Consider the following 18,074-nt stretch of genomic DNA (forward strand, 5'->3'; position numbering starts at 1 on the left):
CTCATGCCTGTAATCCCAGCACTTTGGGCGGGTGAGGCAGGCAAATCACCTGAGGTCAGGAGTTCGAGACCAGTCTGGCCAACATGGTGAAACCCCATCTCTACTGAAAATGCAAAAATTAGCCAGGCGTGGTGGTCAGCACCTGTAATCCCAACTACTCAGGAAGCTGAGGCAGAAGAATCGCTTGAACCTAGGAGGCAGAGGTTGCGGTGAGCTGAGATCGCACCACTGCACTCCAGCCTGGGTGACAGAGTGAGACAATGTCTCAAAAAAATAAATTAATTAATTAAAATGTCAGCTAGTAATTCACATCTTTTAAAAGCAATGTACAAGTCAACGAGGTGGAGGGCAACAGAACATGTCTGCAGCAAGCCAGTCTGTGAACTCAGAGAAGCTATGAAATTGAAGTTCACGGAAGATGTGATTAAAGGCGAGAGGCTGGTGTGTTTCAACAGTGAAGGTCAGATGAAAAGTACACATGCGGACATGCATTTCCTCTTGCTCCATTTCAGGCTGCGCTTGCAAACGGTGTGAGGTGGCTGAGTATACTTAGCCACGTGCCTCTTTTTTTCCCCTGTTCAGATTGCATCTCTTAAGGCTTCTGCCTTTGCTGAAAACTGGCATTGCCATTTTATTCTTTCACTTTGCAGGAAAATAACTCCAAGAGGAAATTGACTGTGAAGCCTTATGGAGTGCCCCCTCAAGATGGGGAAAAAGAAGAGAGAGAAATATAATCAAGCACTCAGAGTGGAGAAAATTAAGTGCTGGCGGAGCAGCAGGAATGCCTATGCGGAGCACGTGCACAAAAGGATGCTAATGGGACTTAATGCTGCTGCCTCGCCTTGTAGGGAGCTTGGGAGCTCGCAAAGGAAGGGCTGTATGTTAATTTAATGAGAGGTGCCCAATGCTTGACCAAAGGCAAACTACCACGGCCTCTTGTTTGAAGGGCACACACACATCTGGGGCTGGGACTGTAACAGACTGTGCTTGGCTAAAAACCAGCCTCCCAATTAAGAGAAATTGATGGCTGTTTTGCACAGACTGATCCTGAGCAGGGGGCGGTTTGGTTCAAAAGCAGATTGTCTGTGTTGTTTGGGATTTGAGTTTTAAAGGTAATAAAGTCCACAATTTTGCCTACTGTTTAACCCCACTTTAATGGACTGGGCAGAGAAACAAAGTCGTTGGATCGTTCCATAGAAAAGGACTTTTATGTTCTGTTTCAGGGAAACAAAAATTTCCAACATACTGGGGTTTTTTGCAACCAGGATGTGAAACGAAGTGATCCTTGCTCTTTATCTGTCTTTCCTTTATCAGCAAATAAGGAAGCGCAAGCATGCAACCAAAATCAGAGGAACATTTCCTGGACAGCATTCCCATCTCCTGTAAGAGTGCTTCTCACTTCATAAAAGTGACACGCAGAAGCAAGACTGCCTTTGTGGTGACGTCACTGAATCTGCAGCTGGGACCCAGACTTCAACAAACGCCGCTCTGGCAAACAGGGCAGGGTCTGGCTTAGCAACTTGACTTTGACCTACCACCTCTGGATAATTTTGCTTCTACATAACTATGGAGATGATCTACTCATTCTATTTATAAAAATAATGCCCTTGGAGTAAACCCCAACTATCCACTCCTACTTCCACCCTGGCCCAGGTCTGTTCTGCCCCAGTGCACCTAATTTTCCTTTGTTCTTTATCCCCCTCGTTCACACTGTGCCTGCATCCTGCTCCTTGAACAAGCCTGGCCTCAAGCTATTGCACTTGCTGCTTCCTCTATCTGGAATGCCTTTCTCATTGGTCCTTGCTGAGACACTCCTTTTTTTTTTTTTTTTTTTTTGACACAGTTTCACTCTATCGCCCAGGCTGGAATGCAGTGGCGCAGTCTTGGCTCACTGCAACCCCCGCCTCCCGGGTCCAAGTGATTCTCCTGTCTCAGCCTCCCAAGCAGCTGGGATTATAGGCACACACCACCACACCCAGCTAATTTTTGTATTACAAGTAGAGATGGGGTTTCAACATGTTGGCCAGGCTGGTCTTGAACTCCTGACCTCAGGTGATCTGCCCACCTTGGCCTCCCAAAGTGCTGGGATTACAGGCGTGAGCCACAGCGCCTGGCCCCAGGTCACTCCTAATCCATCAGGCTTCAACTGAAATGTCATGCTGGAAAGAGGCCTGCCTTCTCTCTCTCTCTTGGCTAACACTGCCTTCTCTCCCACGGCATCTTGCTGTCCCATCTTTCTCTTGTTTTCTTCAGAGAACTTATTGATACCTGAAAGGATCTCATCATTTATTTCTCGCTTTTTCTTCATTGTCTGTCTCCCCTTTGGAACATAAGTTGCTTAAAAACAGGCACCTCGGCCGGGCGCGGTGGCTCACGCCTGTAATCCCAGCACTTTGGGAGGCCGAGGCGGGCGGATCACAAGGTCAGGAGATCGAGACCATGGTGAAACTCTGTCTCTACTAAAAATAGAAAAAATTAGCCGGGCGCAGTGGCGGGCGCCTGTAGTCCCAGCTACTCGGGAGGCTGAGGCAGGAGAATGGCGTGAACCCGGGAGGCGGAGCTTGCAGTGAGCCGAGATTGCGCCACTGCACTCCAGCCTGGGCGACAGAGCAAGACTCCGTCTCAAAAAAAAAAACAAAAACAAAAAAAAACAGGCACCTCACTGGGTGCGGCCCATGCCTGTAATCCCAGCTACTCAGGAAGCTGGGGTGAGAGGATGGCTTGAGCCCAGGAGTTCAAGGCTGCAGTGAGCTATGATCGTACCAGTGCGCTCCAGCCTGGGTGACAGAGCACAATTCCGTCTTTAAAAAAATAATACAAAAATAAAAAAGTATAGGCACCTCTTCAGTTTTGTTCATTTCTGAATCTCTGGTGCCTAGGACACAGCCTGATGGTCAGTGAGAGGTGCTTAACAGATGCTTGTGGAAGGAAGGACTGGGATATACTTTTGCAGTTCAAAGGATTTCAGGAATGAAATGGCAATCTGAGGAAGGGGAGTAAAATGTCCTGTTGTCAACTTTGTAAGCTGCTAAACCGACATGGACTCCAAGCTAAAGCTGTGTAGGCCTCTAGGCTTTTAAACCTGTGGCTCCTGCTGCCCTGGGGGTGGTATGTGGAATATTCATCAGGTGCAAGTATACATGGGTGGACAGGCTGAGCATCAGCAATTCCTGCCTGCCCTCACCAACTTGCCCCTCAAACTCTTACCCAGCTTTTAGGACCCAAGACAAAAGTCACTTCCTCTAGGAAGCCTTCCAGGATCCTCTCCCTCCTCTGTCTGCACCATGCTCTGCCCCAACTTCTGCATTCTCTTGCTGTACAGGGACTATGTGCTAGTGACCCTTAGAGGTCAGACCCTGGCCTCACCGACCCCTGGTCACTGGATGCCTCTGAATGCTGACCTCTAGCCCAAGGTCTGCTCATCAAACTGTGTGAAATGAACGCAAGAGTGAAGGAACACAGTGGCGAGTGAAGGACAGAATAAATAAACGTCAGAAAGTGCCCCGAGAGGCCACTGCAGCACCGAGCCTCACCGTCCTTCAGGTGCCCCGAGCGCAAGGCCAAGGTCATCCCTACCTGCGGACGATCCTCAGAAGTGTTGTTTGCCTGGACAGTCACATCCCCACACAGCTCAAAATCATCAGAATAGTCCACAGGAGGTTCGATGTGGAGCCGCGGGCCAGCTTCTGTTCTGATCTGCACAGATTTCTGTACAAAAATGCAGACCGTCTCAGATAAGGTGGAATGAGGTCTATTCCTCTGCGGGGCAGGGACTGGCGCTGGAGAGGTGCAGCCAGGATCTACGGGCTTAGATACCAAGGGTGGTGTGCCTGCACACAACAGCAGTGGTGTCACGATGGGCATGGGCCACAGACCTCCTTCTCATCCAGGCCAGCACTGGATGGCCATGCGACCTCGCTCAACAGTCTACTGCTTCCTGCTATCCAAAGAACGTGCAGGAGAATTTTTTTAAATAACTTTTTGGTTGGAAATTCTGGGTTTTTTTGGTTTGTTTTGCTTTTTGGTTTTTTACTTCTCACTCTGTTGTGCAAGCTGGAGTGCCATGGTGCAGTCTTGGTTCTGCAACCTCTACCCGCCAGGTTCAAGTAATTCTCCTGCCTCAGCCTCCTGAGTAGGTGCAATGACAGACAACGGCAACCACACGGCGAATTTTTGTATTTTTAGTAGAGACGGGGTTTTGCCACGTTGGCCAGGCTGGTGTTGAACGCTTGGCCTTAAGTGATCTGCTTACCTCGGCCTCCCCAACTGCTGAGATTACAAGCATGAGCCACTACGCCCAGCCAGTTGGAAATTCTTTATCAGGAGACTTTTAGTAGGTGTTAAACTTCTCAAAAAGGGCTTTGTGGTCAAGGCATGGTAGCTCATGCCTGTAATCTCAGGATTTTGGAAGGCCGAGGCAGGAGGATCACTTGAGGCCAAGAGTTGGAGCCCAGCCTAGGCAACATAGTGAGACTCCCATCTCTACAAAAAATTAAAAAATTAACCAGGTGGCAGGGCCTGGTGCCTCACACCTGTAATCCCAGCACTTTGGATGGCTGATGTGGGCGGATCACCTGAGGTCAGGAGTTTGAGACTAACCTGATCAAGATGGAGAAACCCCGTCTCTACTAAAAATACAGAATTAGTCGGGTGTGGTGGCGCTTGCCTGTAATCCCAGCTACTCAGGAGGCTGAGGCAGGAGAATCGCTTGAACCCGGGAGGCAGAGGTTGCAGTGAGCCGAGATCACGCCATTGCACTCCAGCCTGGGCAACAAGAGCAAAACTCCATTTCAAAAAAAAAAAAAAAAAAATTAGCCAGGTTGGTAGTGTGTGCCTGTAGTCCTAGCTACTCCAGAGGCTGAGGTGGGAGGATCGCTTGAGCCCAGCAGTTCGAGGCTGCAGTGAGCCAAGATCGCACTACTGCACTCTAGCCTGGATGACAATGTGACACCCTGTCTTTAAATAAAAGAAAGGGGGGGCTTTGTGATTAGACTTGTTTGGGAAACCCTGGCCTACACATGCACACTGCAGATATCCTAAAATGAAATACAGTATGGGACATTTCCCAAACTTTCTGGACTGTGGACACTTCAGACTGGGGCCTCTCTTTTTTCTAGTAATCCTTGGATCGTTCTTTGGGAAGGAAACTCATTGTGTGATCAGTGTGGCCGATTACAGAGTCCCCTCCAATGTCCACTTTCCTGTTCTTCTATTGCCTGGAGTTCCAGATGTGCATATGGAGTCCCAGCCTCCCCTGCAGCTAAGAGGAACCGCGTGAACACATTCTGACTCACGAGCTGTGGGTGGGAGGGAGGGATGTGAATTGCATCTTCCAGGTGTCTCCTTAAAGGGCAGAGACCAGCCTCCCCAAGCCCTGCAGCTTCTCCTGCCAGCTGCAATGGGGAGGTGGGAGTGAGGTGACTGGTGCTGGGGGAAGGAAAGCAACATCTGGAGGATGGTCAGAGTAACAGGCGTTCCTCGGTGACCGCATGGAGCAGGGCGAGTGCTCCCATCTAAGCAGTGTTGTGTCAGAGACAACAGCTTTCATGCTGTTCAAGCCACTGGTATTTGTGTCTCCCTGCTGGAGCAGCCAAACCTGTACTTTAACTGATATACCTGGCATGCAAGGTTCCCTACAATGTGGCCACAGCCCACCTTCCTGCCCTGGTTGCTGCACAGACAACCACACACCTGATAATTAGGCCAAACAAAAGGGCTTCTGGGGCTTTTGGATCTGCAGCTCCATCAGTCCAGCTTCCAGGCTGTGTCCTTCGGGAAACACCTCCCTTGTTTTCCTCTGGGACCCAATTTCCTCCCAACTCTCAGTCCACATGTGGCCCCATGGTGGGGATTTGAGGCAGGCCTGGCCAATCTGCCCATTCCACCCTCACAACACACTATGGCCAGCCAGTTCAGGGATAGAAACAGACCTAAGGCAGCAACGAGAACAGCCCTGGATTCCTGTTAGAGCCATGGGAAGGAGGTGCTCTCTTCCTGCGGGATGTGAAGCTAGAGGGACTTCTATCAGGAGCTGCTGGGGACCATCCTATCCCTAACAAAGAGCAAAGAGAGCTGAGAGGCTGAAGCAGAGTCCTGATGGGTTTTAGAACCCCTGGATCCAGCTGCACCTGAAGCAAGCCCCACTGAAATATTCTCCTTTTTTGCTTAAACCAGTGTGAAGATGAATAAAGGTATCTGTGACAGTCTTGGCCCTCCCTTGTACCCTAAACTCTCCCACCTTTGTGCCTCTGCTCACGCTGTTCTCCCAATCCGAATGCCATCCTCCCAAATCTGTTCCATGCATCCAAACCCTAACTAGCTTTGGAGACAATGCTCTCTGCCTACCCAGTATCTGTCGGCTGCCTGACTCTACTGAGGTGGCCCTGTGCCCCACTAAGATGGTCACATTGCTGGGGGCCTTTGCAGCTAGGGATGGCCATGAGATCCAGGTGTGGCAATGCTAGTGGTTAGGAGTCTACAAGGCAGAGCTTCAGAGAAAACTCTGTCTTCCTGGTAATCAGTAGAGACTCAGTGCAGACAGGACTTCTGCCCTTTACCCTTCTACCCTTCTTCCTGACTGGAATGTGGATGGGATGTTTGGGAACACAGAAGTTATCTCGTGAGAAAGAGGAAGAAAGCCACACACCAAAGAAGGCCCAGTGCAACAGAAGAGCTGGGTTCCTGGTGGCATCACCCACCCATGCCACCAGCGTGCCTCCAAATGCATTGTTCACAAGTGAGGAAAACAGCAGCTGTGGTCTCTAAGCTGCAGTATTCTAGTTTATGTTGCAAGCAGCTCAACTCCATCCCACTTGCTAACCCACGCTGGCCACTTGTTACTTTTGTGTTTCTGTTACTGTGGCTCCTGTGTGGTGAAGGGCCTGGGTTCTAGACTCAGGCAGGCTACGCAATTCCTGGAACTCTGATGCTTACTCCCTGTGTGACCTTGAGCAAGTCACCTAGCCTCCCTGAGCACCGGTTTCCAAATCTGTTAAGACGGCACTCATGAATCTTCATTAGAGGGCTGCCACAAAGATGACACGCAGCGACGCAGGTGAGCCCTCGGCTGGGGCTTTGGCACACAGCACCTCAGGGCTACACCTATTTACATGGCATCAACTCTGCACAGGTCACTAGACTGCCTCTCAGGTGTATGTTTCATTTGGCATAGCCCCCAAAAGCCAGCCAACCATGTCCTCTGGTAGTGAACCAGAGAAACTGCCACCTGCTCTGAGGCTGGAGGTAAAGTTGATTGTGTTGGACTCAGTAAGCAGGGCCAGGGCTGGCTTGAGGGAAGCAAGGTGCTCAGGGTGTGATATTGAAGGGGGTCTCACTCTCAGGCACTGACCCGCCCATGCACAAATCTGAGCATGAGGCCTCCTTTAATATTCTGCTCCAGGTGCCTTACTTACTTCACCCTGTCCTGGCCCTATTGCTGAAAGATAGAACAGGATACAGAGTATGTGCATGAACTCTAAGACTCACATAAGGGGTACTCAAGGGTAATGGGGCTGGGCAAGGTGACTCATGCCTGTAATCCCAGCACTTTGGGAGGCTGAGATGGGAGGACTGCTTGAGTCCTGGAGTTTGAAACCAATCTGGGCAATATAGTGAGACCTCATCGCTAAAAAAATAAATAGATAAATTATCCGGGTGTGGTGATACGTGCCTGTAGTCCCAACTACTTGGGAGGCCAAGGCAAGAGGATCACTTGAGCCCAGGAGTTCGAGGCTGCAGTGAGCTATGATCACATCACTATGCTACAGCCTGGGTGACAAAGCGAGATCCTGTCTCTAAAGAAAAAGTGAGCAAAGAAGGGCTCAGAGAAGGACAAGTGACTAAAAGAAAAATGACGCAGGGGGAAATTGAGAGAGAAGCCCTCTGTGGGAGCCTGTGAATGGGGGTGGCACCCAGCCAGATGCCCACTAGGGCTGTTATCATAGAAGGCTCTGGAGTTAGGAGGGGCTGGGGAAGGCATGATCAAGATTATGTCTTTGGCCGGGCACAGTGGTTCACACCTGTAATCCCAGCACTTTGGGAGGCTGAGGCGGGCGGATCACTAGAGGTTAGGAGTTCGAGACCAGCCTGGCCAACATGGTGAAACCCTGTATCTACCAAAAATACAAAAATTAGCCAGGTGTGGTGGTATGTGCCTATAGTCCCTGGTACTTGGGAGCCTGAGGCAGGAGAATCGCTTGAGCCTGGCAGGTGGAGGTTGCTGTGAGCCGAGATCTTGCTACTGTACTCCAGCCTGGGCAACAGAGTGAGACTCTGTAAAAAAAAAAAAAAAAAAAAAAAAAAGATTATGTCTCTGGAAGATGAACTAGGGAGAGATTGGCCCTAGAAAAAGCAATTTCCTAGAACTGTCCTAGAAGCAGCAAAAAAATAAAAATAAAAAAGAAGAAAAAGGGGGAGTGGTGTTGGTGGTAATTAGGACATGCATTTCCCTTGAAGCCCTGGAGTTAGAATCCTTCGCCCCCTGTAATATTCAATTCCCTGCAGGTTTAGTAAACCTAAGGATTATCTAGATGATGAAGAAAATGATGTCAGAGTCTTACTGACCTACCGGATTCTAGTAGTTTAGACAGAACTCCTTTCAGATCCAAGTTCACAATGCCCCGCTCCCCCATCAATGCTTTCACACTATGTGCCATGTCACTGGGTGCCACTCCAAGCACTCAGGTGCATTCACTCATTTAGTTTCTTTTTTTTTTTTGAGACAGTCTCACTCTAACTGTTACCCAGCCTGGAGTGCAGCGGGGCAATCTTGACTCACTGCAACCTCTGCCTCCTGGGTTCAAGCAATTCTCCTGCCTCAGCCTCCTGAGTAGCTGGGATTACAGATGCCCGCCACTGGGCCCAGATAATTTTTGTATTTTTAGTAGAGACAGGGTTTTGCCAAGTTGGACAGGCTGGTCTCAAACTCCTGACCTCAGGTGATCCACCCACCTTGGCCTCCCAAAGTGTTGGGATTACAGGCGTGAGCCACAGCGCCTGGCTGCTCATTTAGTTCTCAAAGCAACCCAAGGAGGAAACTGAGTCACAAGGGTGTAGGCCACTTGCCCAAGGCCACACAGCGAGGAAGTTGCACAGCCTAATCACAGACCTGACACTAAACCAAAGATGGGCCGATACTTCCTATAAGGGGCCAGAGAGTATTTTAGACTTTGCAAGCTATATGGTCTCTGTTAGGATACTCAGCAACCCTACTGCAGCTCAAAAGCGGCCATGGGCAGTGACTAAAGAAATGGGCATGGCTGTGTTCCAATAACACTTTATTTACAAATACGGGCTGAGGCTAGATTTGGCCCAAGGGCTATAGTTGTGGATGAACCCTTGTTCTAAATCACCATGCTGTACTGCCCCCAGCAGGCATGTTGAAGAATAAATGTGCCCTACCTGGGCTGGGTGTGGTGGCTCACACCTCTAATCCCAGCTCTTTGGAAGGCCGAGGCGGAAGGATTGTTTGAGGACAGGATTTTGAGAGCAGCCTGGGCAACATGGTGAGACTTTGTCTCTACAAAAAAAAAAAAAAAAAAAAAATTAAGAAACAATGTGTCCAGCCTGGGCTACAGTGGCCTTTGGACAGGCATTAGAGAATTTCCCTGGCTGGGTGCGGTGGCTCACACCTGTAATCCCAGAACTTTGGGAAGCCGAGGCAGGCAGGCTACCTGAGGCCCCAGGAGTTTGAGACCAGCCTGGCCAGCATGGCGAAACCCTGTCTCCACTAAAAATGCAAAAAGTTAGCCAGCATGGTGGCACACATCTGTAATCCCAGCTACTCAGGAGGCTGAGGTAGCAGAATCGCTTGAACCCAGGAGGCAGAGGGTGCGGTGAGCCGAGATCACACCACTTCATTCCAGCCTGGGCAACAGAGCGAGATCTCAAAAAAAAAAAAACCAAAAAGAAAAAACAAAAAACAAAAAAATACAAAAGAAAAAGAAAAACAAAAAGAAAAGAAAAAAAGAAAAAAAGAGGAGGAATTTCCCGAGCATATCTAACACAAAAAAGGAGGCAGGGGCTGAGTTACAGACCATTTGAAGAAAAGATCTTAGAGAGACGGTGGAAAGGGCTGAAGAAAAGCAGCTAGGGATTCTCCCTGGGAGAACAGGGAGGAGGCGGGGTGCAGCACGACCCCGCCTTCCTATAGAAGACAGGTTGCTTGCAGATGCCCCTCCGGACTCCCAGTGGCCCCTGCTGTTTCCACTTTCTCCGCTCCTCGGCTTGACCATCTGTCCCATGTTGCCCTGGGCTCCAGCTCCACATATGGCGCAGCTTCCTCCCAGGCCCCATCAACTCGCTCTTAGCACATGCGTTAGCCTCGGCGCTAGGGCCCGTGGAAGGAAAGCACTACCCAAACATATAACCAACACCGACCGTTTCCAGGCCCGGAGATTCCTGGAGGTCTTCCTGCCTCGACTGAGATGAAGCTGTAAAGGCTTTGAAGTTCATCATTGATTTGAATTTTCCACCATACCTCCCAGAACGCTCCTCCCTCCTCCCCAGAAACTACTCAATTAACATCCAAATACTAGGAGGCCTTCCAGCTGGGGAAGAGATGGCTTGAGTGGGGACAAGGAGAAGGGACCACGGGACGGGGCCCAGGCCTGAATAGCTGCCTGACTCACCAGCACTGGCCAGGGCCTGGGGTGTTGCCTGGCCTCCCCATGGGTTTCTAGTCCTTTGTCCAGAGAAAGGGGGCCCGGACTAGGGCCCTGCTACTCTAAGTGTGGTCCACGGACCAGCAGCACTGGTTATCTCCTGGGAATCTGTGAGAAATGCAGAATTCCAGGCTCCTCCTTTGCCCTGGGAATCAGAATGTGAATCTGAGCAAGATCCCAGGTAATTTATACGCACGCACATTCAATTTCCAATAGCATATCAGGAGATTGACGGGGCTTTGTTGTGGAAGCCGTTGTTTCTGCCTGTCCAGCACACACTCCCCTCTGTTTGGTAAAAGCCCTGTTTGGTAAAAGCACCCTATTTTTGCTTTTTGAGATGGTGTCTTGCTCCCCACTTCCTGCCCGGGCCCCAAGAGGTTCACATGGCACTGAGCCGTCGCCAGGGGTGGATGAGCATGTGACCCAGGTCTAGCCAATCAGAGTATGCGATTCCCCTGGCCCCCAGTGATTGGGTGACTGGTTCTGGGGCGCGGAAGAGACGTGGTAGCAGAGCGGCGGAACCTAAGTGGGCAGCTGCTGGTGGCCTGTCTTGCTACCACATGGGGCACAGGGGAGTTGAGAGATGAAGAATAGGCCATTACATCGTTTGAGCTCCTGGACCCTAGATAACAAGAATCGGGATGAACAACTCTGCTAGCCTTGGATTTGCATTGAAAGCATGAAAGAGAGCTCTAATGTTCAAGGAAAGCCCTGGCCTCTCTCTCTTCTTTTTTTTGAGACAGAGTCTCACTCTGTTGCCCAGGCTGGAGGGCAATGGCGCTATCTCAGCTCACTGCAACCTCTGCCTCCCGGGTTTAGGCAATTATCCTGCCTCAGCCTCCCGAGTAGCTGGGATTACAGACATTCACCACCACGTCCGGCTGATTTTTTTTGTATTTTTAGTAGAGACAGGGTTTCACCACGTTGGCCAGGCTGGTATCGAACTCCTGACCTCAGGTGATCCACCCGCCTCGGTCGCCGAAAGTACTCGAAGTGTGGTCTAAGAGTACTAAGTGGGATTACAGGCGTGAGCCACCGCGCTTGGCCTCTTTCTCTTCTACGGTTTTCCCATCTTCCCTTTAGCACCACTGCTCACCTCGCGGAGGTGTCAGGACTCAGGTTTGCAGTCGGCATTAAGGCACTGAATCAGCAAGCTTTTACTGAGCACCGACTGCATACAAGGTTTTGAAAACACAGGAAGATACAAAAAAGAAAAAAAAAATGTTTTAAAACCAATGCCCTGCCCTCAAGGAGGTCACACAGCACACATAATGGGAGAATGTGTTTATGAAGCAACATGTGACAAAATTAATGTGGTCCAGAAAGAGTTTCTAATGCTGAGTGGGTGCTGGAGAGGGGAATAAATAGTCCCTCCATCTGGCCTGCTCTCCCGCCCCCAGCCCCAGGGAGGCTCCTCTGCCACCACTGGGAGGAGATTGAAAGCAGCCCTGCCCACACGGAAGGCTCACCTCCAGTGAGCAGCCTGGGCTGGCAGGTTCCAACCCAGCCCCCCAGGCCGTGCATGGCTCCCTGCCTCCCACCTCCACGCCCTTGCAAGGGATGATGACTGTGCACCTGGCTGGCTCCCCGCTTGGCACGCTGCTGTACCTGAGTGGGTGTTTCGAAGCGGCTGCTCTTTCCTGCCTACTTGCAGCACCCAGACCTGGGTAGACCCTGGCAGTATCAATCATATGCAGGAGGAGGATTTAAAAGCCCTGACACTCCAAAATCCATGTTCCTTTTTGCCAGCCCAAGGCCAGCTTATTTCATACCCGGCCCACACTCAGCCCAGTTCATGCCCAGAGTTACTTGTTCATATCTGCGACCCCTCTTCGCAAAGTGTTCTAAAAGGTGTGCATTAAAGCTTATTGTCAAGTAGAAAAAAAGAGCAAGGCTGGGGGCTGCCCCACATGGTTGTGCAGGTTGTGCAGTATGCAAATGGCTCCCTCTAGAGGTAGGAGAGCTCTAAAACACTGACAAAGGCAGGTCTAGGGTGGGGAGGTCCGGCTGACTTGATGTGTTCATCCCCGGTTTGTCTTATCTGTTAGAAATAGCAGCGCTCCCCACTCTGACAGTCTGTGTTGTGCAAGGTCACTGGAAAGGCCAATGCTTTATGGCTTGTTTCATTTGTTGTCCTCACTGCAGGGGTTTCAGAACTCAGAAGGAAGATAACAAGAGACAGGGCCCCCAACACTTCCTATTTTCACTTGTGAGATTTTCTGAAGGTGCTGAAGCTGCACAGGCCACAATAGGACACAGGATATGGTGGCTGAGTGAGAGCAAAGCCTCTGCTTTAACAATTGCAATGAACTTGCTTTAGAGACCTTTAAGGAAAGCCCACCCCACAGTAAATTGCTGGAAGGCCAATCCCTTCACTAGCAATTTAATGCTAAGAGCCGATGACGTTCATCAAATCTGACAGCATTTTGGTAAACGACGGCTCTGTTGATTAGGCCGCTGTCCACCCAAGTATTACAAGGCTGAGGAAGCCATAAATCTTAATCCACAGATAGCAGCAGAAAGATCTAAGGCCCAGAAGTGGTGGGGGGAAAAGGACAGTATGAACAAGAGGCCATATATCACCACCAGCCCATTCCACAGGGAAGGCGGCAGCTCGGGAGCCCAACACAGCCATCGCCATGATCTTCCCCAAACCCCCAGGAATCAGAGGGGTTCGGGAAGCGTTTTTACAGGTGGAGGTCATCAGCGTCTTAGCCAGCAGGCAGCGTTGGGATGACTCGGTAACCTTCTGACCAAAGGATCTGGAGGCCAGTACACCTGACGCAGCCCCTCCTGTCAGGGCAGCTCTACCCCAATGTGCTTTCTTACTGTTGGGTGAGATCATAAGAAGAGAAACCTGTTCTCCTGGAGGCAGTGAATGGATTGGGCTTGGTCAGTAGAAACAGGGTGTGTGATTCAAGAGAGTTTCAGGGCTGGGTGCAGTGGTTCACGCTTGTAATCCCAGCACTTTGGGAGGTCAATGTGGGTGGATCGCATGAGCCTGGGAGTTCAAGACCAGTGTGGGCTATATAGCAAGAACCTGTCTAAAAAAAAAAAAAAAGAAGAAGAAGAAGAAGAAAAAGAAAAAAAAAAAAATCCAGCAAGACAGCCAGGAAGCCAGGAGGAGAGTTTAGAGGGTGAACGGGGAGGCAAGGGGGCTGTGCGGACTGTGAATAAAGCTGCGACTGCAGGCGCTCACTGTGCACTGGGACCACTGCATCCCACCACGGTGTCCCCAGATGACCGACGTGAATACACAAGGCAACCGTGTGGCCCTGCTGATCTCTTCCGGTTGGCACTGCCCTACAAGAGAAACCCCAAGACTGGGAGGGGACAGTGGTCCCTCTCTTGGTGGAGTAGCTTCTGAGAACTGGCCACTGGCCATTGGGGACTTGGCTGCCTTGACCACTCTGCCTACCCTCGGCTACCTCTAAGCATGGCAGGAGCCCATCCAAAAGGGTTAGGATAGAAAGATTGTCTTCCTCTCCATGCCACGCACCCAAGACTCTGTCTCCATGGACTGTCTACCATGGAGAAACTTTGGACTTAACTCCACTTCTTGGAGCCAGAGCAAACCAATCCAGCCCGTCTTCCTCATGACGGTAATAATAGTATAGCTGGCACGCCCAGCCTATTCACTGTTCTGCCTCCAGCCTTCTTGACAAGAAGCTACAGGACTCATGGTTCCTGCTCATGTGGCCACGGCAGGCAGGGTTTACATCAAATGACCTGGTTTCTGAGGGGCTCCAGTCATAGCCGACTGAGGTAGGAGGGGGTGCCTCATCCAGGCTAAGCAGGAGCAGCCCAAGCCATGCCCTGAGAAAGAGATGACCTGAGAGATTCAGACTGTCTCTGTCTTGGAAACTTTCAACTAACAAATATGGAGGGAGTGCAAAACCACACGTGGAGAAGGCACAATGGATCAGGGGAACACTGAAGCTATGAGTTGGCGGCAGCTCAGGGACAGGGAACAGAGGTGCAAGGACGGGGGCTGGGGAAGGTTGGTGGAGAGAGAGGGAGCCCTGCTTCAAAGGCTTCCTGCTCCTCCTGTAGCCCCTTGCCCCCGTGGGCGGTCCTTTCTGCACACATGAACCCAAAACATGAACCCAAACATGGCGCTCTACTGTTTCAACCCTCTTGGAAATTCCTCACATTTAGATTGAAATCGAAACTTCCTCCTGTGGTCTTCTAGGCCCCGCATGGCTGGTTCTTCCTACCTACAACCCTGACACCCTCATCTCCACCCTTTCTGCCAGCCTGTCCTGATCACCCCGCCTCCTTTTAGCCTGTGCCCAGTGCCCACTGCCCTCACTGTCCCCTCACCTGAAACACTCCCCCAGCCACAGATCTTTCCGGGGCTGGCTCCAGGTAACTCTCAGGTTCTGGCTGCGATGGGGTCCCTTAGGAGGCTGTGCTGCACACCCTCACTGAAAAAACGCTTCCCTGACACCTTCTCTTTCAGGCTGCTGTCCTCTGTCCTTCCTTCGTAGCACTGTCTCCCGACTCACTTGCTTGCCTTTGGTCCTTTGCCTTCCCAACCTCCCCACCTGCTCCCCATCAATACGAGCTCCAGGAAGTCAGGGCTGGCCTCACTGCTCGGAACCCGGCAGCTGTAAGTGCCAAAACTGAGTATGTGCTCATTACATGAGCACAGAATGAATGAAGTAAAGTATGAGTGAGCAAAGGAACATACTAGAGTGAAGGGCCCTGAGGCCTCCAGGCCCAGCTGCCCTCCCCATCTGCCCCGCCACTGATTAAAACAACAACAGTCAGTACCATTCACTGACTATTTCTCCTGTGCCAGGCACTGCTTCAGCCTCTCTCCAAACATGGGCCCATCTGATCCTCATTAATTGCCCTCATTAATTACCATTACCAACCCCACATGACAAATGAGAGAGCAGGCACCAAGGGGTTAAGCATCTTAGCCACTGTGCAGCTGGCAGGAGGTGGAGCCAAGACTTTGCACTGGGGCTGCTGGAAGGTTCCAGGGTCTGTGCTCTTAGCCATTCCTCTGGACATGTCTGTCACCTGTTCCCACCTGAAGCAGCAGGCATCCCCTGCTGATGGACCACCTGTAATGCACGCTGCACACGCTCCACTCCAGCAGCCCTGGGAGGTTTCACTGATGATGAAATTGAAGCTCAGACTGGTTACATGGCCAGCTCCAGAGCACACAGCTCACAGGAGTCACATGGCCAGATCTGGCGCACATAACTTAGAGAGGTTACCTGGCCAGCTCCGGGGCACACAGCTCAGAGAGGTTACACAGCCAGCTCCGGGGCACACAGCTCACGAAGGTTACATGGCCAGCTCTGGGGTGCACAGCTCAGAGAGGCTACACAGCCAGCTCCAAGACACACAGCTCAGAGAGGTTACTCAGCCAGCTCCAAGACACACAGCTCAGAGAGGTTACTCAGCCAGCTCCAAGACATAGCTCACGGAGGTTACACGGCCAGCTCCAAAACACACAGCTCACTGAGGTTACACAGCCAGCTCCGGGGCACACAGCTCAGAGAGGTTACTCAGCCAGCTCCAAAACACACCGCTCACTGAGGTTACATAGCCAGCTCCGGGGCACACAGCTCAGAGAGGTTACACACACACAGCTCAGAGAGGTTACACAGCCAGCTCCAGGGCACATAGCCAGTGAGCAGTCTAATGCCTATTCCAGGGGCCACAAATTCTTTTTCTTTTTTTTTTTTTTTTTTTGAGACGGAGTCTTGCTCTGTCACCCAGGCTGGAGTGCAGTGGCCGGATCTCAGCTCACTGCAAGCTCCTCCTCTCGGGTTCACGCCATTTTCCTGCCTCAGCCTCCCGAGTAGCTGGGACTACAGGCACCCGCCACTTCGCCCGGCTAGTTTTTTGTATTTTTTAGTAGAGACGGGGTTTCACCGTATTAGCCAGGATGGTCTCGATCTCCTGACCTCATGATCCGCCCGTCTCGGCCTCCCAAAGTGCTGGGATTACAGGCTTGAGCCACCGCGCCCGGCCCAGGGGCCACAAATTCAAATGCCCCAAAGAGCCAGGTGGGAAATGGAAACATGAGATAAGAGAAACCACAGCCTAAATCTGATAATAAACCACAGCTACCACTCAGCCTCACCACTGAAGCTCTGGGGAGTGGTGGGGACTTTGGCAAACAGGAAGGCTCGTGCCCTGTCCAAAACAAAGCTGCTGGACAGGGCTCCTGCTGCTGGCTGCCTAGTGGGGAACAGGATGGCCCAGCGTGGGGGCCAGACTTTTCCATTTTTTCCAGGGAAGAAGAAATCTAGATTTTTGATTTTGAGATAGGATCTTGCTCTGTCCCCCAGGCTGGAGTGCAGTCGTGCAGTCATGGCTCATTGTACCCTTGAACTCCTGGCCTCAAGTGATCCTAACTGTCTCAGCCTCCTCAGTAGCTGGGACTAGAGGTGTGCGCTACTATGCCTGGCTAATTTTTTTATTTTTAGTAGAGATGGGACTTGCTATGTTGCCCGGAATGGTCTTGAACTCCTGAGCTCAGGTGATCCTCCTTCCTCGGCCTCCTAAAGTGCTAGGATTACAGGCATGAGCCATCGTGCCTGGCTAGATATATTTTTAATATAAAATCTGGTGAATTGAAATGTTGGCAAGCTTCTAAAAGTCTTTTTAAAACTTTGTGAGTCTAACAACCATTATCTGGGGGCAAGTTTGACCCACAGGCTTCAAGTGGTTAACTTCTGGACCCCACCAGGCCCGCCCTCTGTGTGTTTGAAGTCAGGTGTCACACCCTCCGCCTAGTTAAGCAGTCCCCATGTCTGCACAGCCCGAGCTTCAAAGGCAGGAACTGAGCCTTCTTGGATTTTTTGAACCCTAGAGCCTTGCACAGTGCCTGGGCCCTGCTGGGTGCCAATGCCTGTCTGTTACATTAACAGATGATTTCATTCATGACACATGTTGTAGTTCATTCACCACTTCTGAATGCTTCCTGGTTTGTCTCTATCTTTAAGGGTGGTCCCCAAAGGCCTGGGCGTGTGGAGCACAGTCCATGCTTTGGATTGGAGGAGGCTGGCACTCGGTACCCATCTCACATTCCTCCTGGGGAGCCTTTCTGTGGGGGAGAGGCCAGAAAGCCAAATACTGCATTTCCCAGACTCCCTTGCTGAAGCTGTCCTCACAGGGTTAACAAGAATTCTCACAGAATATAGCTATAATTCAGCATTAATCACTGCACTTTGACCCACTTCCTTGTAACTGAAATTCACTGGATACTGACCATTAGCATTCCCATTATTCCATATAGATTTCTGACTGTAGAATCATTAAAGCTTTTGTTTAAGAATTGCTTCAGATGTTTTCCAGATCTTAAATTCCAGCAAAACAACTGACGCTAGCCAGTTTGAAGGCCCCCACAGAAGAACGGGATCTGCGTGAGAACACAGTTTCTTCATC

The 18,074-nt window shown here is 50.9% G+C and overlaps 1 protein-coding gene across 7 annotated transcripts in view; it reads right to left on the bottom strand.

Moving 5' to 3' along the window:
* Positions 1-18,074, bottom strand: part of KIAA0556 (KIAA0556 ortholog) — a 234,488-nt gene that overhangs the window by 128,977 nt on the left and 87,437 nt on the right. For 5 of the 7 annotated variants that reach the window (XM_009196201.4, XM_017953265.3, XM_003916709.5 and 2 more), the window contains one exon: positions 3,577-3,708. The exons of the other annotated variants lie outside the window; for them this stretch is intronic. In XM_009196201.4, coding sequence (XP_009194465.2) covers positions 3,577-3,708 — 132 coding nt within the window. The remainder of the gene's footprint in view (positions 1-3,576; positions 3,709-18,074) is intronic. 7 annotated transcript variants of the gene reach the window in all.

The sequence above is a fragment of the Papio anubis genome, chromosome 18 (genome assembly GCF_008728515.1).
Source record: "Papio anubis isolate 15944 chromosome 18, Panubis1.0, whole genome shotgun sequence".
NCBI lineage: Eukaryota > Metazoa > Chordata > Mammalia > Primates > Cercopithecidae > Papio > Papio anubis.